This window comes from Leucoraja erinacea, chromosome 22 (assembly GCF_028641065.1).
Source record: "Leucoraja erinacea ecotype New England chromosome 22, Leri_hhj_1, whole genome shotgun sequence".
Classification (NCBI taxonomy): domain Eukaryota; kingdom Metazoa; phylum Chordata; class Chondrichthyes; order Rajiformes; family Rajidae; genus Leucoraja; species Leucoraja erinaceus.
The window spans coordinates 8179583-8203116 of record NC_073398.1 but is presented as its reverse complement, the minus strand read 5'-3'; the positions used below and the strand labels follow the sequence as shown (position 1 = coordinate 8203116).

The following is a 23534-nucleotide window of genomic DNA, read 5'->3' as shown; positions in this document are numbered from 1 at the left end:
TTTACCAACTAGTAATAGACCCAGTTATGCCACTTTTCTATTTCCAAAACATACAGCTGGAGAAACTCCACGGGTCAGGCAGTATCTATGGAGGGAATGAACAGAAGATGTTTTGTGTTGGGACCTTCACCAGACTCTTCTCTAGAGTCTGAAGAAAGGTCCTGACCTGAAACGTCATCAGTCCATTCCCACCATAGTTGCTGTTTAACTGGCTGAGTTCCTCCAGCACTTTGTGTTTTGCTCAAGATTCCAGCATCTGCAGTTGCTTGCATCTCCAGTCCTATTAATATTATAGTATGAGCTTATGTTTTCCATAATAAGACTTGATATGGCATCTTATCTAATAGCTTATAGAAATCTCGTGTAGAACATCCATTGTTATGCCTTTATCCACATGTAACTTCTAATGCCAATAAATTGGTCCAACTTTATCTTTGGCTGAATGTTGGTATTTTCTGGGTGACCTGCTATAATGCCTTCAATACTAGCTTCTAATAATTTCCCTTCGACCGACAATAAACAAACTGGTCCATTAGTTTAATGTAGCTAACTGGTCCATTACATTTCTGCTCCCTTTTTGAATAAATGAGTTAATTTTTTGTTTTTTATTTAATGGAATCTTCTCCGAATCTTGGGCATCAACTATTGCATCAATTATTTCATGAGTCCCTATTCAAAGACCCTTGAATAAAGTTCATCAGGGTAGGGGTGATTTTTGTGTCAGCCGCTCCAACAATTTGCTCAGTACCACTGCCCCCGTGATTATAATTTTCCAGCGTTCCTCCCTCCTTTTCCATTATTCTTATTTCTGGGTTGTTGCTTCGGCTTTACACAGAAGACTGGTGAAAGATACCTGTTTAATTCGCCTGTCATTTTCCGTACGTTCCATTATTAATTCCCCACACTTCAGTCTGTGCATGTTAATTACCTAAAGTGAAGTTCACAGCCCAGTCATCAGTTTTTTCTGGAAGCATTAGTTTAAAAGTCTGGAATCCACTGATGTATATTGGTGAAATATTTTGATACTTCCACTGAATTGAAATAGTTCTGAATTGATGGCCTTTATGATGCCGGGTAAGTCTCATTGATCAACCATGGTGGAAGTCACTATCTTCCATATAAATATAACCTAAATATCTATTTCTCTGGTATTGTACTTCTTTATGGAACTGTGAATAAAATATTATTTTTTTAGAAAGTCATTTATCAATTTCAACTGAAAATTGCATTACCAATTCAGATGTGGAATTAATTTGATTTAAATTGTATATACTTCAATATGAATACCTAGTGGCTTAATAATATAGGTAGATGTTTTACCATTTAATCTGGCATTTTATTTCCACCCTCATTGACATTTATCTATATCTGTATGAGAAATTCTATTAACTTTGTTGAAAAGCTCAATTAAAAATAAAGAGAAGCATATAAAGTTAAGGAACTATCTTTTTACTTTGAATAAAAGAAGCCATCTTGACAGCTGGGTGAAATAATGCATTTATTTTATCCTGAATGCAGATTAAAATGCAGTGTAGATCCAGTAAGGAAACAAGAAAATAGGACATGGTTGAAGAAATGGCATGGGGACATTTCTATATATAGCTGTCCTGCTCCAGACATTGCAGTCTGTATTTACATGCCCCATTTTCTAGTTTCAGGACTGCTGTTACGATGGCATCACAAGAAAAGAAAGATCGACCAGTGAGCATGGTCAGTGAAATTTCTAACTACACCTTGGCATCTGAAATGGCACTGCTCCCGAATAGTCCTGTTTGCCGAGTAAGTACTGATTCCTGTAAATGTCATTTAAACCCAATGCTCTTTGGTTACACGCTGGCATTTTCAACTTGATCTGCAACTAAACGACAGTAATTGTTCAAGATCCAGCATTGCCTTTAGTATCATTTGTTTCGAATGAAGCAGGAAATGTGTAATATTTTGCCTGATCTGTTTTGATTTTGATTTCCAATGGGTAGCAGTACTATCACTCGACTGAGATATAAATCATTTTGTTTGATGTTATTGCACCAAAAAGGTGCAATAAAATGCATCATTGAAAAGTTGAACATTTTATTACATTGTCATTATTGCAAATTCAATGAAGAAAGCATCAGGAATGGATTGTGAAAAGTCACTTTGAAGTGAAGAATAATTGATAACATGTGTGGGAAGAAACTGCAGATGCTGGTTGACAATGAAAATAGACACAAAATGCTGGAGTAACTCAGTGGAACTGGCAGCATCTCTGGATAGAAGGAATGGGTGACGTTTTGGGTCGAGACCCAAAACGTCACCCATTCCTATCCTGAGAATGCAGCCTGTCCCGCTGAGTTACTGCAACATTGTGTGTCTATCTTCAATAACTGATAACAATTCATTTGATCAGTATCTGCAGAAAGAAAGAATGTTTTATAATTTTATCTTGGAATCATCGAAAATTTACATCATGGAAAGGTCCCATTCAACCCAGCACGTTTGTGTGTCTCTCACGGGCCTAATCCTACTTTTCAAGCCCATTGACCCGAAGATTAAGGTTCTCCAAATGCAAATCATAAGCACTTTGTAAAGGTGATGAGGATATCAGCCTTTATTACCTTCTCAGAGTATGATTTTCAGACACCACTACCCTCTGGGTAGAAAAATATTTCCTTGACTCCTGTCCAATCTCTCATAGTTGCTTTAAATCTCTGCTACCTCTGCTGAAGAAAATGAGTTATTTCCTATTTACTTGATCGGGGTGTCTCATTGTGTTACATAGCTCCATCTCTTCCAAGCAAACAAATTCAGTATATCCAATCTTACTTAAAATTTACCAATCCTGGGAAAATTCTTATAAATGTCTGCACCTGCCTTGCACCCTTGTAACTGACTGCTTCATAAATATTAAAATCGGATCAGATTACATCCTTCAAACAAGTGTTCAAGAATACAGGTTCTCCCCAGCTTACAAACGTCTGATTTATGTGCAGCCTGTACATATGACTGAGTGTTTGGGAGACTGGAGTGATGGATTTGCCGGCTGCTGCAGGGCTGTAGGCATCTTCTACTGTGTGGGAACTTGATATGCGGCTGCATTTCCAACTTGTAAACTATCTGGGTTATGATCAGATGTCAGGAATGGAACCCAGTCGTAATCTTTGGAGCACCTATGTAGACAAATAAACAAAGAAAGAAAAATGATTAGCTGTGACCCATAACAATCAAAGGATGCAAAAGGCCAGTGTGATTTATGAATGTTTCAAATGTCTGGTTCATTTGAGGCCCACAGTCCATCTGTAGACAGCTACATAGTGGGTTAAAGGAGTGTTTCAGCCATCCAGGCAAAGATCTCTGAATTATCAAACACAAAATGATGAGTAACTCAGGGCATCAGACAGCAACTGTGGAGGGGATGAATCAGTGTGAAGAAGGGTCCCAACCCGAAACATCACCTATCCATTCCCTCCACAGATGCTGCCTGACCCGCTGAGTTACTCCAGCACTTTTTGCTTTGCTCAAGATTCCAACATCTGTAGTTCTTTGTATCACACTCTGAATTATCATTTAGGTCCAAAAGGAAAATTGAAAGTAACTACAATGAATGGTAGTAGCTGAAACAAGAAAAAATGCTTGCGTGTCAAGCACTTTGGCTACCTGTTATGTGGAATAAGGTTAAGGTTTTAAATTCATTAATGTGATGATGCCACTCATAATGAATACTGAAAAAATATGTGTAAACACACCAGGAATGTCCTAGATAGCACCTGTGATCCAAACAAAGGCACCTTTAGTGACATAAATCAAGTTGGCGCTATGCAGAGTATTGCCCTGCCGACTACAAATTCAGAAGATTCAATCCTGGTTTTTGCCTCTGATTCCCTGAGCAAGAGTGTTGAGTCAATGATTCCGTGACCAAAAGTGCTAAGCCAGTGTGGGACCAATTTAACATGTGAGGACCACTACTGTGTTCTCTTAAGGGAATCCTTGAATGAATAATCAGTAAAAAAAAAAAATTCTTCCTTACCCTGCAAATGAATGCACACAGGACTTAGTTGGATGGGTGCATAGCTGATCCTGGAGGCATGAATTCTTAGACATAGAAAATGTACTACACAGGGGTGCCCATCCACAGCAGTGAATGTGCGTGGAGAGTGGTAACAAACAAGGGGCCTTGCTGAGTCTCTAGTCAGAATATCTGTCATTGCCTACTATGTTCTGTTGTGCTGCTCTCTTGAATATTGCAAGGTCCACTATACAAATGGAAATGTTACTGAAAGTGTTCCCTAAAATGTGAACTTTTCCATTTAAGAAACCAATTCTTGAAGTTATTGTAGGAAATCATGATGTATGAATGTAGAATTGAAATTGGAATTAAGCTTAAATTTTTCGATCGTTACCACGGATATGAATATTCCTGAAGATAGACACAAAATGCTGGAGTAACTCAGCGGGACAGGCAGCATCTCTGGAGAGAAGGAATGGGTGATGTTTCAGGTTGAGACCCTTCTTATATCTAAGGTCTTTTGAGTCCTAAATTTCCACTACTTATATTAGACTGATCTGCCAAAAGTAGGACTATAAAAATAAAATGTTATTTCTGTATGATAGATTTTGCATGACAAACTGTGGCAGGTTTAATAGGAAGGAACTAATGTTTTGAATCAGACATGCAATGGGAGTCTGGCAAGTACTTTCTTTTGTGTAGTATTGAGATCGAGGCCACAGAAGAAAGAACGCCATACTTGCCCAAGAGAATTATCGGACTGCAGTTTCAAAAATTATATGTGGATCGCTGCTTTAAGATTATTGAATGCTTCTGTTTAGTTTATTTTAGAGATACAGCATGGAAACAGACCCTTTGCCCCACCGAGTCTGTGCCGACCAGCGATCGCCAGTACACTCATTCCACGTTATCCCAGACTGTTGATAGAGACAAATTCCTGGTGTATAATTCACAGATCTGTAACTGGAAAAGATAAAATAATTTATACAAAACTTGCAATTGTCTCTCAAGTTTTGACCCTGATCTCTTGTCTTGGTTTATTGAAACACCATGAGAACAGATTCTGCTAACAGTAGAGATGGCTATTGAAGTATGTATGAACATGGAACAGCACAGCACAGGAACAGGCACTTTGGCCCTCAATGTCCATGCCAAACATTATGCTTAGTTAAACTAATCTCCTCTGCCTGCATGTGATTCAAATCCCTCCATTCCCTTCATTCAAAGTTGCATTTCTCTTGAATTTGAGATGGGATATTTATTGCGATGAGATTCGTTCAAATAAAAATATTCAAAGGCCCGACTGCATTACAAACATTGGGAGAGAATTGTTATTAAACGTTGCTCAATTTTGGTGATTATGCAGTTGACTTAAACAAGTATTTCCTTTAGACCCCTAAGTATTTACTATAGCTGGCTCTTGATTACTTTTTAGCCAATCTATCCATATTTAGTTGATGTTGTATACAGTTTACGAACAGCTGACATGCACAACCCATGTATATGAGCGAGCATTTGAGAGACTGGCGGAATGGATTGTCTAGCTGTTGTAGGGCTGCAGGGAACGCTGTTTGTGGCTGCGCCAAACTATTCAGGAGCAGAACTATAACAGGAATTAAATCATGCTGCAACCTGAGGATGACCTGTATGTTGTAGAATGCAGTTGCCCGAGTGTAACTAGAGACTCAAATGCCGAAAACGTATGTTCATTAATATTGCTCGTGGATTTGAAGGATTTTGTGGAAACAATGTTGATGATCTCCAGTGACTTGATGTGCCTCCTGTAGTGATCCGTGTCTTAGAAGCATACAAAAGAATAGGAAAGACTGTTTTCTAATTGACAATAAACTTAGTGCTAGTTTAGAGATATTGCTCTGTAAACAGGGTTCTCCTCTGTTTGTCCAAGGCTTTGCCTGTATATGGAAGGTAATGGTGAATTTTATCACTGTCGTTTGCCTTCACTGAAAGGGGTCTCCCAAAATATGGGGTTGACCATGGTGACTGGACATTGATGGGGGTTTTGGTGTTATGCTGTGTGGGTAGGTTGATAGAGTGCCTTTGTTTTGCGAGTAGTTATTGTAAGACCTGTTCTCTTGTCAGCTTGGCCTCCAAACACGCATCCAAAAAAAACAATTACTCATCAAGCATCAGTGCCCAGAGAAATGTGAGATCAGGTTACAACCGCTACCAGAAACAACTGTTAGCTGCCCACAGCTGTTGGGTGTCGTCTAAAGTAAATGGTTCCATCTAACTTCTTTACAAAATTGCTTCATTCAATTTTCTTAATCACAGTTTAGTCGACTTTGTTGCAGTCACACCATTGAAAGACTTGGGAAAACTACAGAAGCTTCAATACAGCACCAATGTCATTACAGTGTATGAGTTTTGCATTCTTTCATCCCCCTAAGTCGGCATGACTGCATTGATAGGATGACAGTGATCGTTTTACTTTGCCTCACTTTTGTCAGTAGGAATGATTAGAAAGTTCACACCAAAATTATCATGCTTGTTTTCAATGCCCATTCTTGTGCGTGAAATCCTTTCATCACCTCACACCTCCGTGTCTGTGTAATCTCTACACCGTACAACTCTCTGAGACAATGGAACTACTTAATTTCTGGTTTCCTAAACTTTGTCGCATGTAGTTGCTGCACTACTGATGTCCAAGTGTTTAGCTCTTGTATATCCACTCACCATCAAACCTCACTTCCTCTCTGTATTTCCTTCCTCTTTTCAGGAGCTGCATAAAACCTACCTCTTAAGTTTAAATTCTGGTCACCTGCCCTCTGTGGCGCCACCTCCAGATAACTGATAGCTAAAACCACTTTGATGGCACTGCTATGAATCAAAGATCCTATAGCAAGCAAGATAGATCACTCGACGAAAAAGACGTAGTACGGTCATGGGCAGATTCATGGGTAATTTTCGGCCCCATTTCCGTAACCGGCTTCCGTCTCCGCACCAAAGATCCCATAGCGGAGCAAAGATAACTAGTACGGAGACGGAAGCCGTTACGGAAACATCCTCGTAAAATTAAAAGTTATTTGGTAAAAATCCTCTCCTTATTTTCAGAATTATAATTTATTAACACAAACTGTTCCCCCCAATGTTGATTACACTGCGGGACGGGTCGGGTCGGGTTACTGAAATGAAATAAGAATATGTGTGTTATGATTGTGTTTATATTTGGTTTGGTTGTTTTGTTGTTTGTCTTTTGCACAAATGTCCGCGAGCATTGCCACTTTCATTTCACTGCACATCTCGTATGTGTATGTGACAAATAAACCTGACGACTTGACTTGATTAAAAAAAGGCCCACGTTCCGCTCTGTTGCGTACTTCACGTCAGCCCATTGCATTTAGAAGGAGTGGTCTATCTTGCTCCGCTATAGGATCTTTGCTATGAATTGCCCAGAATATTATACTACAGTAAAGGTACTTTTGAAATACATGATCCTTTTAGATGTGAGAAACAAATCTAGCTAAAATAGACACAGAGTGCTGGAGTAACTCAGTGGGTCAGACAGCATCTCTGGAGAAAAAGGGCGACATTTCGGGTCGGGACCCTTCTTCAGACTGAAGGTAGGGGGTGGCAGGGAGGTTAAGAGCTGGAGGTGAGAAAAGGCCAGGACCAGTCAAGGCCAGCCACAAATAACCTCAGGCAGGGAATTGCACAGCAGGCCCATTGTTGGCTAGGGAACTTTTACCAGTTCCGCAGTTCTCCATATTGTTTCTATTGAGATTACACTAGGGAAAGTGTGGTCACTAGAGAAACAATATGGGGAACTGTGGAACTGGTAAAACGATGAGTGTAGTGTAGAGAAGGGGGGGGGGGGGGGGGGGGGGGGGAGGGGGGGGGGGGGGGGGGGGAATGTAAGATGGTTACTTAAAATTAGAGAATTCAATGTTCATACGGCTGAGTTGTAAGCTACCTAAGCAATATATTAGTTGCTGCTCGTCCAATTTGTGTGTGGCCTTAGAGGAGGCTCAGGACAGAAAGGTCAGTGTGGTAATGGGAAGGGGAGTTGAAATGGTTGGCAACCGGGAGATCATGTAGGCCCAGGCAGAATGAGTGTAAACATTCAGCAAAATGGTCGCCAAGTCTACGTTTGTTTGTGTCGATGCACAGGAGGCCACATCGGGGACAACAGATTCAGAAGACGAAGTTAGAGGAGGTACATGTGAGCCTCTGTAAAAATATGATTGTCGGGGGCCCTGGATAGAGTCGATGGAAGAGGTCTTTTTCTTGTTTAAAAAGCGCAAAAAGTTTGTTCTATTTCACAGACATTCAAAAAAAACAATGAAAAAGGCTTGAATTCATGGCATACAAGCTTAATCTAAAACACTAATAGTAAAATAAAAGGAATTAGAGTCTATTGTATTTCCATGTTATTGTTACTTTCAGAGGCCTGTAATGTAAGGGACCGAACTGACATCTTAGTGGAGGGGCCCCGACCCGAGACATCGTCTATTAATTTCCTCCACAGATGTTGCCTGACCGACTGAGTTCTTCCAGTACTTTGTATCTTTAATTTACCTAAACATTTTTTCTTTTGATAATATACACCACTCTACAAACAGCAAGGAATCATTTACTGAGACTACAGGAACCCCACAAGTCACATTCTGCCTTCAACAACAGCCTTCAGAGCCAGCAATGGCCAAGAATGCATACCTCTACTTCCCTAGAAGATGTCGGAAGTTCGGCATGTCCCCAACAACCCTCACTAACTTCTACAGAAGCACTAGAGAAAGTATTTTATCGGGATGCATCTGAGCATGATTTGGGAAAAGCTCCATCCAAGACGGCAAGAAATTGCAGAGAGTGGACGTAGCCCAGACCATCACACAACATCACCATCACATCTTGTCCATTGACTCCACCTACACTTCACGCTGTCTTTGCACTGGCCACCAGCGCAAGTGAGGACCAATCCCACCCTGGTCACTCTCTCTTCTACCCCCTCCCATTTGGCAAGAAGCATAGCGATTTGAAAACTCATACCTCCAGATTTGAGGACAGTTTCTTCCCAGCTGTTATCTAGCAACTGAACCGTTCTCTCACCAACTGGAGAGCAGCCTTGACCTCCATCTACCTCATCGGTGACCTTCAAACTATGTTTAATCGGAGATTGACACAAAATGCTGGAGTAACTCAGCGGGACAAGCAGTGTCTCGGGAGAGAAAGAATGGGTGACGTTTCGGGTCAAGAGCCTTCTTCAGATGGGTCTTACTGGACATTTTCTTGCACTAAACGTTTTACCCGTCATCCTGTACCTGTACACTGTGGACAACCTGATTGTAACCATGTAGTCTTTTTGATGACTGGATAGAACACAACCAAAAGCTTTTCACTGTGCCTCGATACACGTGGCAAGAATAAACTAAACTATTACATTCTGATTCTTGCCATCGGATCACTTTTGGATCCAATTAGCCGTTCTCTCTTGGATCATTTTCTACAGGAAACTTGTCTAAAGTCTTGTTGAAATCCATGTGGACCAAATCAATTGCAGTGACCTCATCACCCATCCTTGTTACTTCCTTAACATTCCACACATGATTATCCCTTATCAAATCCATGCTGACTTTACCCTTGATACATTTGGGTCGCTCTAATTGAATCCTTTCATTCAGAATGGATTGTTGTCATTTGTTCACATTAGCAGTAAGGCTCACTGTTGTGTAATTAATTGGTTCACTCCCTCCCTTTTTGTACAATGATACAATGCTATCTGTACCACATATCCGTCGTAATTAATTTCCTAACAATTCTACAAAACACCTATTAACTTATAATCATTTTAGTTCACAACTAATTGTTAAATCAAACATTAATAAGACAGTTATCCTAAAAATGAAAGTGGAGATTTGAGAATAATACCAAATCACTAATCTACCCTTTAATTGAGTTTCTCGTCAGATATCTGACTCCTGCATTGCATACTGCAAATGGTAATGGTAAATTGAAATAAACATGTTGCAACTATCAATTTCCTCTTTCAGTGATGTAGTTAAATTGAAATGCAGAGTAACTGTAGTTCTGTCAACAATGATTTGATCTTTTAAATAATTCAATTATGCTTAATGCAATAACAAAATTGTATTGATGTTCCTTTTTTGTGTGACAGTTCACTTGAACTGAACTGTAAATTGAAAAGCAAAATTAAGTAATAGGTGTTCAGCAAAGTCTGACAGTGTTCGGATATTTCCGTGCAATGTCAAATATTAAACTTGGTCAACTTGACGACCTGTCTCTGACATCTCCACCATCACAGAAGTCAGTTTGACTCACACCATGATGTTAAGAAGTGGCTGAGACCACTGGATACACTGAGGGCAATGCCCCAGGCAACATTCCGGCAATGTTGCTGCAGAATCTATTTCCAGAATCAGCCACTGCTCTCATTAAGCTGTTCGGGTACTGACACAATATTAGCCTCCACCCTTCAGTGTTGAACATTGTTCAGATATTGCCTGTCTACAAAAAAAGCAGGACAGTCCCAATCTGGCCCAATGCCACCTAATGGGTAATGTGATGGAAGGTGATATTGGCAGTCCTATCAAGCAGTACTTACCTGTTCCCGCTCACTAGTTCTCATTAATGATTTTACCCAGCACAATTCCCTCGAAGATACATTGCAAGTTTGATTCAAACCTGGAAGAAATAAATATCAGAGCTGAAATGAGAATAGATGTCCTTGATCTGAAGGCAGCATCAGACAGAGTGAGGCAGCAAGACCCCTGGTAAAACTGATCAAGGGTAACCAGAGTAATGACCACCACAGGTAGACACAGATAGAGTCCGAAGAAGGGTTCTGATCCAAAACATCACCCATCATTTTCTCCAGGGATGCTGCCTGACCCGTTGAGTTACTCCAGCACTTTGTGTCTATCTTCAGTATAAACCAGCATCTGCAGTTCCTTCCGACATGAATGCCCACCTGGTGTCACAACTTGCACAAAGTAGACTCTTGTTGAAGATCAATCATCTCAGTCATAAGGCATAATTGCAGGAGTTCCTTAGGGCAAGTGTTGTTCATGCGGCCATCATCGGCTGCTGCATCAATAAAGGGGCTGTCCCACTTGGGCAACCTAATCTGCGAGTTTAGAAGAATGTCTTCGACCTTCAAACTCGCAGCATTGTCGACACGTGGTCCTAGGAGGTACTATGAGGTCGCTGGAACTCTCCCTCATGCTCGAGGGAAGTTCCCAAATACTCGCGGCCTCAGCTAGGTCGCAGAAAAAACTTCAGCATGTTGAAAATTTGGTTGACATGGTTCATTTTGACTCGTAGTGCAGTGGAGTGGGGTCGCTATTTAGTTAGGCAGTCGAGGGCAGCCGTAGGCAATCTCCTTCGCTGACCAGGCATTTTGATTGGCTCATTGAAGTTTTCAGGACCAAGGAAAACTGACCGCTAGGTAAAATGCCCCCTAAACTTTATTATATTTCTTAAAAGTGTCTCCCACTCCTTCTTCCCCCCCCCTCCCCCCCCCCCCCTCCCCCTTTCCCCCCCCTTTTTTCCCCTCCTCCCCTCCCCCTCCCCTTCTCTCCCCTTCCTCCCCCCTCTCCCCCTCTCCCCTTCTCTCTCCCCTTCTCTCTCCCCTTCTCTCCCCTTCTCTCCCCTCTCTCCCCTTCTCTTCCCTCTCCGCTCTCTAAACGACTTACCGTACACTGTGGCAGCCGATTACCTGCCTCTTAATCGCGCAGGCGCGCTCCCCCGCTTTCCCTGGCACCCCCCTTCGCAATGTGTTTGTGTGTGTGTGTGCGGTCGGTCGATGCAGCTCGCGGTTTCAACGCAGACGGGCAATCCAGCTCGACGCTTTCCAGGCGAGTGTCCTCGAGCTTGAAGGTCGAAGACACTCTTCTTAACTTGCAGATTAGGTAGCCCAAGTGGGACAGCCGCTTAACCATCCCTCCATCACAATATCAGAATTGGAGCTGTTTACTGGCAATTTCAGAATTATACATTTCACTCTCCTCAGAAAACTGAAGCAGGTTGTGCTGCAGGCAAAAGGAGCTAATCAGCAATCTTGCAGTTGCAAATAATATTGGTGGCACACAAGTGTCAGGGAGTGAGCATTCCCAGGAAGCGAGAGTCCAACTATCTTGCGTGGTGTTATTATCTTTGCTTGTCATCGCACTTGGCATCATCATGGACCAGCAATTAGATTTTTGCTACAGAGCAAGTCAGTGACAGGGACACCTACAGTAAGTCATTCGCCACCGGAATGCTTCCGCTTTCCACAAAGCACAAGTCAGGAGAATGATTAAATACTATCCATTTGGCTGGATGACACTGCAGCTCCCACAGCAGCTATGCATTCTACCCCGGCCAAAGTGTCCCATTTGACTAGCATCTAAATCACATTCTAAATTAACAATGCATCATAGTCAGGACAAGAGAGTAATAGTCAAGCGTGTATAATTGTCACATATACCGACAATAGAACAATGAAAGTCTTACTTGCCTCAGCATAAAAGACCTGTACATGCAATACACACAGATAATAAATAATTTGAAAAATCATTAAATTAATGAGCACAATATTAGTGCCAAGTCCTTAGTGTAACCAAAGACATAATTGCGGTTAGTGGTGTGATGTGTTCAAGAGCCTGTTGGTTTTCAGGAGGGTAGGTGGGGGGGGAAGGGGGGGACGTTATTCCTGAACCTGGTGGTCAGTTTTCAGACTCCTGTACCTTCTTCCCAATGATATGAGTGAAAGGAGAGTGTAGCCAGGGTGGTGTGGGTCTTTAATGATGTTGGGTACCCGTTTGCAGCATACCCTAGCTACAGAAATACAGCTGACTCCCATGTTCCCAGAACCTGAGACCTCTACTGTGAGGAATGTCAAAGGATGCACACGCATGACTTGGGAATGTTCCTTCTCTGTCACTGGGTTTGAATCCTGAGATTTCCCTGCCGAGAAACAGCATGGAAGTTCCTTCACTAGACAGACTGCAGCGATCCAGGGAGTTGGCACGCAACCACCTTCTTCAGGCCAATTAGAGATGGACACTAAGTGTCAGCCCTGCTGATAATGTGCTTGTCCTGGAAGTGAAAATTGAAGCAAATATTTCCCCCCAAAAATTAATACATTTTAAACTAAAGTTAGTTAAAAACACGTAAAGGCACATTTGATTAAAATGCTGATTTCACCATATAAAGTACCATTCAAACCCTTCTGATGTTCACAGTGCATCTGAAACTGTGGCAGATTTCACTGATGTAGATTGTGAGAGGCAATTACCCCAGCATAATGCTTGGGCATATTAGCAAGGCACGGTCCTGGAGCCTAGCAGAGCACACTGCCGTGTCAAGCCTTTCGTTTAGAACTGTCAGCACCAGCCACTGAGATCCAGCCCTCTGGTTCCATGATTTGCAAAGAAATGCTCCATTTAGGACATACAAAATGAGAGGAAGGCTAGCACTGTTTCTAAATGTGAGCAAATTGACCAAAGATACTCTTTTGAGATGTATTCTTGTCAGAAATGTTGTGTGATGTTTTGTGAAATCTGTGCAGAGATGCATTTAATAATCTAGATTGAGGCCATTCCCTTTTCCAATATGAAGCTGTCTGAGCTGCAGATTGCCGCAATGCGTTCCAATTAGTTGGGTATCCTAACAGTTCAACTGAAGTATACAGAGAATATATGGCTGCATTTGGTTTTTTTTTCCAACCATCAGTCACCAAAGTGTCTTAAGTTTTATATTTCCAATTTCTGTTGCATGTTTTATTTGACATACCTACTTAAATGTTTTTTTGTGTGCTCATTTTGTATTTTTTGCAATATTTTTACAGTCTTCAAGATCTTCGAAGAAAATTCACAACTTTGGGAAAAGGTCGAATTCTATTAAGAGAAATACAAATGCTCCAGTCATAAAGCGTGGCTGGCTTTACAAGCAGGTACAGCTAAATATACACTGGATATTGGGGAGGGATCCATTGATGCATTGTGTGAAGTTAATTGATATGTCATGTTTTGGAATTTTGATGGAACGTCCGCATTTCATTCTCAAATGTTTTTGAGGTTTAAAATTCAAAGATATATTTGCAATATGTGTTAATAAACCAACAAATAGTCATCAAACTAGAACATGAATGCAGTTTCTTTCTTCATAGATGCTGCAGACCTGCTGAGTATTCTCAATGTTTTCAGTTTTTAGACAATAGACAATAGGTGCAGGAGTAGGCCATTCGGCCCCTCGAGCCATTCATCCACTCAGTACCCCGTTCCTGCCTTCTCCCCATATCCCCTGACTCCGCTATCTGTAAGAGCCCTATCTAGCTCTCCCTTGAAAGTATCCAGAGAACCAGCTTCCACCGCCCTCTGATGCAGAGAATTCCACAGACTCACAACTCTTTATGTTAAAAAGTGTTTCCTCATCTCCGTTCTAAATGGCTTACCCCTTATTCTTAAACTGTGGCCCCTGGACTCCCCCAACATCGGGAACATGTTTCCTGCCTATAGCCTGTCCAAACCCTTAATGATCTTATATGTTTCAATAGGATCCTCTCTCATCCTTCTAAATTCCAGAGTGTACAAGCCCATCCGCTCCATTCTCTCAGCATACAACAGTCTCGCCATCCCGGGAATTAACCTTGTGAACCTACGCTGTACTCCCACAATAACAAGAATGTCCTTCCTCAAATTTGGAGACTAAAACTGCACACAATACTCCAGGTGTGGTCTCACTAGGGTCCTGTAGTTCGAATTTCTACTTCAAATTTCCAGGTATTTACTTGTAGGAAACAGTTATTTCCGGAAGTGGGATCTGAAAAAGTCACATACATTGTTCTTGGAGGTAAAGTGAACCAATGTTACCTAAAATCCACAGTAAATGTTCTATGAGATGAGATCTTCCAACTAATTTTGTCTAGTTGCGGGATAGCTTCCAGACAACTCCCAGCCATCCATTGTCCAGCTAAAGAGTCATACAATGTGGAAATAGGACGCTCGGCACATGCTGACATGATACCCCATTGAAGCTAGTCCCATTTGCCCTGTTTAAGCAACATTGGTTAAAAATTATAGATTTCCAGATTTAACACCAATTTTAGCGATCTCAAAATCTCTGTCTTTGTAACATTATAAATGTTATCACAGCATTCCACAGCAGTTTAAATGTGATACCTCTATCACCCTATATGGTGGGATCCTGCCTCCGACCTTGCCTATTATAGTTTCCTCTCCTGTACCACTGCGCATATATCCCTGCGCAATGGGAGATGGGAATGCACAGGGCTACAGAAAAATATTCTTGCCAGGCGAAGCAAAAGTCAGGAAAACACAACCCGTTACATTCTGTAACCACTACTTTCTGTGCTAAATAAGTATCTATCCCTCTGGTTTAATTAAGTGATGGTTATGCAATACTCAGGCAGAATCACCGCCAAAGCTGGAAATCTAAAACAACGGCAAACACTGGAAAAACTCATTAAGTTGTGCAGCATCTATGGGGAGAAACATAACCAATGAAAGTTATTGTCTTAAACTCTTAATTTTATATCTCTTGTTGCAGGTGTTTCTTAAACTACTGAATCTTTTCTGCATTTTATTCATATATATCTGTTACCTTCCCATCCAGGTGTTGCATTCCACATTCTCACTAACCTCTGCTTAACATAATTAAATAGAAATGTTTTTTCTGGATTTTCTTACACCAGTTGTAAGAAGTTATTTTTTTTGTCCCAGGTTCATTGTTGCAGCTACACACTATCTTCCCTGCAGTGCTTCTTATATTGTCTTGTACCTCAACTAAGGATTCCCTTCCATTGTCGTTGAAAGAATCATTAATGTTGTCCCTTTCATTTTCCGCACTTGTGCTTTCAACCACCCTCCTCCCAGAAGTGCAAAAGACTTCCCATTGATCTCATCCAACCTGTAGCCTTCACATCCAGTACATAGAGCATAAAGAGTAAGACAGTGCAGCACAGTAACAGGCCCTTCGGCCCACGATGTCCGTGCTGAACATAATGAAGCGGAACTAATCTCACCGCACATGATCCATATACCATCATTCCCTGCATTTGCACGTGCCTACATAAAAGTCTCTTAAACACCACTATCATCTCTGCCTCCACCACCATCCCTGGCAGCGTGATCCAGGCACCCACCACTCTTTGTGTAGATCCTGTAAATCCTGCCCCATACATATCCTATAAACTTTGCCCCTCTCACCTTAAAGCTATGCCCTCCAATCTTTAACATTTCCACCATAGGGAAAGGTTCTGAATGTCTACCTTATCTATTCCTCTCATCATTTTATTTACTTCTACACTGTTATATACTATTATTGGGTCTCCCCGCAGCCTCCGACGCTTCAGAGAAAACAATCCAAGATTGTCCAAACTCTCCAGTGGATAATCTCTGTCACTTCCTTTCGATTCTGCTACCAAATGCATCATCCGCTCACCTTCAGCAGATAAAGATATATATCCAGAAATGTCCCAGATCCCTGCTGATGCATTTCTAATTAAAATGGAGTGTGCTGGGAATACTTAGCAGGGCAGTGAATATCTCAAGAGAGAAGTCGAAACGGTTCTGGCAAAAGATCACTGAATTGAAAAATTAATGATATTTTTCCATCATGTTTTAATTCGATAGCGCTTCAATTCCTGTAATCCTAACTTTGAAAAGAATTATGGTGTTTTCTCTGTGTTTATCTTCATTGCTTTTTATTGTGTTCTGTTGTTATTTACCATAACCTGCGTACATGGTATCTCTGATTGTTTTGTAGGACAGCACTGGTATGAAGCTTTGGAAGAAACGTTGGTTTGTACTTGCCGATCTCTGCCTGTTTTATTATAGAGGTAAGACGTGCGGTAAAATTATGAGACAGGTTACTGCATTCTATTTAATACAGTAACCTATTTTCAGGGGAAAACATTTTATAAAAGAAACACATTTAGAAAAAGAGTTTTGTTCAAAATGTGTTATGTCTTCAGTTTTGCAGATGTTTGTAGCAATTAACTTACTCAGGGAATTTGCATTTAAAAGGTTTTTCATAGCACTATCAGTGTAACACCCCTCTCAGAAGTTATTGCTGCTATTGCAGCCCTTGGCTTCCTTCTCCAGTTTTATATATAATTAGTTACTAGACTAAGTGGGACCCGTTGGGTCCCATGTTCACACGGGAGGCTGGTACCCTCAACGTAATATTCCACCTTCCACCAATTCCAATATTGGTGGCCAGTGGAGGGGGCTTTCTGGAGCGCTAGTATGGGTGATGTGGGCCGAAGGGACTGGTTTCCAAAGGGTTGGTATGGACATTGTGGGCCAAATGGATGTTTGGGTTGGCAGCTCAGACTCAGACCTGGTGGGCTGGCAGCTCAGTCACTCAGACCTGGTAGGCTGGCAGCTCAGTCACTCAGGCCTGGTGGACTGGCAGCTCAGTCACTCAGGCCTGGTGGGCTGGCAGCTCAGTCACTCAGGGCTGGTGGGCTGGCAGCTCTGTCACTCGGGGCTTGTGGGCTGGCAGTTGACTAACTCACGGCTGGTGGGCTGGCAGTTGATTGACTCACGGCTGGTGTGCTGGCAGTTCACTCACGGCTATTCCTTGAAATTCCATTTCAAGCAGAATGCAGGCTACCAAATTCAAATGCAATTTCATACCATTTCAAGCAGAGTGCAGGCTACCAAATTCAAATGCAATTTCATACCATTACGAGCAGAGTGTAGGCCACCAAATTCAAATGCAATTTCATACCATTTCAAGCAGAGTGCAGGCCACCAAATGCAAATGCAATTTCATACCATTTCAAGCAGAATGCAGGCCACCAAATTCAAATGCAATTTCATACCATTTTTAGCAGACTGCAGGCCACCAAATTCATTTCATTTCAAGCACAGTTCAATTCACTCACAGCGTAGACTCACAGTTCTGGACTCAACTCTCACTCACAATCTTCCAGGGTGACTGACTCACGTCTGGCCTCCGAGGCTTTATACTCCTGGCCCCCCCGGAAGGGGCGTTACCTTCATCATGGTGATTGACAGGCGAGATCACCAATCAGCTGATCTCAAGATATTTTAAACATTCATAGCTTTTTTATTTTTCATCGATCGGAAAAATCCTCCGGCTGCCTCAGCGGAGGAGGGCTGTGAGTAAGATGGCCAAAAATCATAGCGATATATGGTAACTTTTTTTCTAAAATCAATATACAGCACAGACAGGAAGTGGTCAAGATGAGACTTTTAGTTATATAGAGATGAGTAAGATAGTCTAGTGTACAGGGATTGCTGGTCGGCATAGACTTGGTGGGCCAAATGGCCTTTCTGCATTTATCAGTAAGGTCAATCCAATTCCTTTTTTAAAATCTGCTTTCAGGGCACACATTCCAAGATCACATTAAAGTTCACATGCAATTTCATACAGTGAATGTTTTATTCTGGATATTTTAAAGGTTGTGTTAAATTGGGAGATCCTATGGGTTAATTAAAACATTAATTATTCAAAATGTTTAAATACATCTTCAATGTGACTTTGATTAAGCTGATTCAAAAGAGTGTGATACCTTGGTAATCCTCTATAACATACACTTGCAAAATTAAGAAATAAAGATAGGTATTTAATTGTGTATGCGATTTGCACATTAAAGTTTACATGAGGAACAGAAATATGTCAATACCAAACATTGAAGTGGTTTTCATTGTTTCAGGGAGAAGTAAGGAGGGAGGAGGAATGTGATGCAGTGGATAGAGTTTGGGGAAGTGGGGGGGGAAAGAAACAGGGCACTGTGGGGTAAGGTGAGAAGAAGGGCTTTTGTGAATGGGCAAGGATGGAGAGAGAAAGGACAGAGGGCGGGTTACTTGAATTGGAGAATCCCAATTGCTACCCTGATGTGTTGGTGTTGATGAGGTGTCGTTCCTCGAGTTTGCATTGGCTTCACCCTGGCAGTGAAGGAGGCTGACGGCAGATAGGTCGATGTGGGAATGGGAAGGGAAATTAAAATGGTTAGTAACTGGGAGATCTGGGAAAATTCCCCCTCGCCCTCCCCCCCCCCCTTCTCTCTTTATGTTGACGATTTGACTTCTACTCTTTCAGTATAGATGAATGGTCACGACCCAAAACGTCGACTGTCTATCTCCCTCCAAAGGCTCTGCTTGACCCGCTGAGTTCCTCCAGCAGCTCTCCTTTTTTTTTGCTACAGTTTGCAGCATTGCAGTATTTTATGCCTGAATTATGACTTAATTGGTAAACTGAAGCCGAGCATCGAGAATCATTTTTAGAAATCCCTCTATGGTTTTGATTACTTCCAACTAGTTTGCATCTGAAATGCAGTCATGGGTTCTCAAATGCAGCCACCTTTGCAAGCTGAATTCAAAGTCAACCAAATAAATCACGGATGTTGTGCACTCTTATGTATGCCATGCATGCCTTGTGAGTTGTTATAGAGATTTCGATAGCTCATGAGTTATGTTTTCTAAACAGGTCTAGCAATTAATCAAATTACATTATTGATATATTGGTGTCATGACAAAAAAAATTGATATACAACAGCAGACCATAATTAATTCTAAATTATTATTTAAATCAAAGTTTGTGTGGCCATCAAATATATTTAGCTCATATTTAGCTCTGCTTTATGTTTTAGTGTTTTTGTATTTTGGCGCTGAGTTGGAGGAAAAAGTTGCTATATGGGATGATTCGATTGATTTGTCACAAGAACTTTTGATTAGCGATGGATTATGCTTCTGTTGGTAGTCATCATTTACGCTTTAAGATCATTCATTTAATGGATGTCAACAAAGAATAGCTGGAAAAGTTAATTAATTATTATATGCATTGATTCCACACCAAACATTGACCACCCATTCACACTGTTTATTCCACTTATCCAGTCCATCCAGTAACTGGGAAATCTGGGAAAACTTATCCAGTTAGGGGCAATTTAGAGCAGCCAATTAACTTACAAACCTGCACATCTTTGGAAAGTAGGAGGAAACTGCAACACCCAGGGGAAACCCACGCAGACACAGGAAGAATTTGCAAACTACACAGACAGCACCTGAGGTCAGGATCGAACCCGGGACTTCAGCACAGTGAGGTAGCAGCTCTACCAACTGTGCAACTGTGCCGAGTATTTTTGTTTACCAAGTATCTCTGTTTATCAAAGCCAAATTTAGATTGCCATATATTCATCCTAATGAATATCACATCTCTCCTTGAAAAATCACAAGTTACATTGGCAACAAAATCTCACAGGTGTATTTTATCCTTAGCTGAAGATGAACAGATAAGATGAACTGACTTGATTTTGCAATTTCAGGCAAAGCTCAGTTTTGACAAACAGTTTCACACTACTTGCTTCTCAGCTCTGGTCGTGCATGAATGCGGAGGTGGCCAAGCTGCTAAACTGTTACATACCTCGGTGTTTTCACACCAGAACATTTGCTTGGGAGTGGCATTTGTCTTTCAAAGTGTAACATTAAGGCTGGTGAAATGTCAGTAACATGTTTTATTTGGACATATGTTTATCATGTCAGCAAGCTAATTCGCGACAAACAGCTCTTCATACCTGCATTTTGTAGAAGGGTTTTCAGTAATGTAACATTGATAATGCTTGATCTTTGATTCTGCATTGTTAAGCTTGTTTGCAGATTCAAATTGTTGCCTATAAATTATAATCGCGCATTGCCATGGACATTCACTTACTTGAAGCAATTGCCAGTGCTTCGCTCAACTCCTGCCATTAAATCCAGAATATTGCTTCCTTGTGGTCCGGATTCTGATCAGAACCAAAGTTAAAAGAATCTGTGTATTACACTTGCGGGCACCGCTATTTTTGGCGCCACTATTCAAAGTGCACAGTCCAGTCGGGCCGCGCGCTTGATGTTCTGGAGCAGTTCCCGTGAACCGATGTCCCTTTCCTCGCCCAGTCATCTTTGTGTCCCGGGGGCACAGCCTACAGCCGACCATTAAGGTGCTGGAGGCATTACTCCAGTTCACCCTCGTACCGGCCCACGCTCTTCACGTCCGACGTTTCCAGCTCCCTCCCGATTACGCCGTCTGACGAGCCTTCGAGCAGGTTTCCCGTCCCCGCGACTGACGAGCGTTCAGGCAGGCCAAGTCATATTTACACAAACAGCCTTATTTATTAGCTTGCGTGTGATCTCGCATACTTGTACAAACATTTATACTTGGCAAATAGATTTATAAATTATTTTGGAAATTGCATCATTTTGTGTAGGCTGTTGATTGGGAATAAATATTAGTATTAGGAATTACATCTTTTTTTTAAAGTTCATTTTTGGGACCAAGACAATTTATTGCTCACCCCTAAATGCCCTTCAGAAAGTGATGGTAAGCTGTCTTCGTGAACCACTGTAATCCTTCTAGCTAAGGTGATCCCAGAGTAGTATTGGTTTATTATTGTCACTGAGGTACAGCGTTCATTTGTGTGCTATGCAATTGTGTCAGATCATATTGAACGAGAATATAATCAAGCATTACTCAAGTACAGCAAATAATGCAAAGAAAAATATACTAGAGTGCAGAATGTAGTGTGACCGAATTGTTGCATTATAGTTCCAGAGAAATAAGTCCAATGTCTGGAGTGAGAAAGGTTAGCAGAACAAGACGACATACTAGCTTATGGGAGGACTATGCAATATTCTTATTACAGAAAGGAAGAAGCGCTGTTCTTGAATCTGTTGGTACGTGCATTCAAGCTTTTGTATTTTCTACTGAAATATTATTGTAGGGACCCCATAATAGGCTTGTATTCACTGGAGTTTAGAAGGATGAGGGGATATCTTATAGAAACATATAAAATTATAAAAGGACTGGACAAGCTAGATGCAGGAAAAATGGTCCCAATGTTGGGCAAGTCCAGAACCAGGGGCCACAGTCTTAGAATAAAGGGGAGGTCATTTAAGACTGAGGTGAGAAAAAAACTTTTTCACCCACAGAGTTGTGAATGTATGGAATTATCTGCCACAGAGGGCAGTGGAGGCCAAATCACTGGATGGATTTAAGAGAGAGTTAGATGGAGCTCTAGGGGCTAGTGGAGTCAAGGGATATGGGGAGAAGGCAGGCATGGGTTATTGATAGGGGACGAGCAGCCATGATCACAATGAATGGCAGTGCTGGCTCGAAGGGCCGAATGGCCCCCTCCTGGACCTATTTTCTATGTGTCTATGTAATAGTATTGTGAGCAATTTTGAACATCATCTCTGAGGAAGGATGTACTGGCTCTGGGAGTGTCCAGAGGAGGTTTACAAGAATGTTCCCAGGAACGAGTGGATTAACATATGATAAGTGTTTGACGGCACTGGGGGTTAGAAGGATGAGGGGGGGACTTCATTGAAACTTACCGAATAGTGAAAGGCTTGGATAGAGTGGATGTACTGAGGATGTTTCCAATAGGATGAGGTCATTGCCTCAGAATTAAAGGACGTTCCTTTAAGAAGGAGATGAGGAGGAATTCCTTTAGTCAGGGTGAATATGTAGAATTCTTTGCCACAGAAGGGTGTGGAAGCCGTCAATGGATATTTTTAGGACAGAGAAAGATAGATTCCTGATTTATACGGGTGTCAGGGGTTATGGAGAGAAGGCAGGAAAATGGGTTTAGGAGGGAGAGAATGCTGGAATGGCGGAATAGACTTGATTGGCCAAATGGCTTAATTCTGCTCCTATCACTTCTGATCACACTATTTGCCTTCATAATTGTTTATTGTATCTGCAGATTAGCTTTTTTTTTACGTGTGTACAAGGATACTTGGTCCATTTTGAGCAAGAACAGTTTTCAATAGAGCCATACAGCAGAAACTGGCCCTTCAGCCCAACGCCCACGCCGACCAAGATGCCAATCTACCTTATTGCAACCTGCCTGTGTTTCGCCCATATCCCTCTAAGCCTTTCCTACCCACGTACCTATTAAAATATAATTTAAATGTTGTTATAGTACCCACCTACGTACATCTTTGGACTGTGGGAGGAAACCAGAGATCCTGGAGTTAAACCCACGCTTGTTATATCCAAATCCAATGTACTGCTGAGTGTTGGGGATTTGTTCTGATTTTATGATCATGTACCATTTGAGTAGTTTGTTCTTTCAAAATAAATATTGGAGAATTAACAACACAGTGGAACAGAATCATGTTTTGTCTAGACCAGGTTCTAAACTGGGAATTTGCTTCCCACAAAGAGGACAATGATGCAGCTGGAGTGATTTCATGGAACTTAAATTAATTGAATTCATCTCCTTCAGCTGACTTGAACTTGTGTCGCTGTGTTGGAACAGAAAATGTTTAAAATCGTAGCTGCCTGATCTGCTGAATGGTTCCAGATATTTTTGTTTATATTTAACATTTGCAGCGTCAGCAATTTCTTATTTTTTTATTTCAATTTCCATATCATGAGTCCAGGCATCCAGTAATTCAATACTCGGCAATTGTCGGTCCCATGAGAGGACCTTTACTCATGTCAATCCTCTCTTCACTGATGTGTGTTGTGGCCAATTTATTAATCACATCCTTGTGCTCGAGTATCTGAGCCAAACTCCCCACTGTCTCCTTTATCTCTTGCAACTCTTCCCTACCCTGAA

The 23534-nt window shown here is 41.5% G+C and overlaps 1 protein-coding gene across 1 annotated transcript in view; it reads left to right on the top strand.

Annotated features, from left to right (window-relative positions):
- plekha5 (pleckstrin homology domain containing, family A member 5) overlaps positions 1-23534 on the top strand; it is a 251081-nt gene that overhangs the window by 148653 nt on the left and 78894 nt on the right. Inside the window, 3 exon segments of the mRNA XM_055652880.1 lie at positions 1653-1779; positions 13785-13889; positions 16724-16796. Of these exon segments, the coding sequence (XP_055508855.1) occupies positions 1653-1779; positions 13785-13889; positions 16724-16796 (305 nt within the window).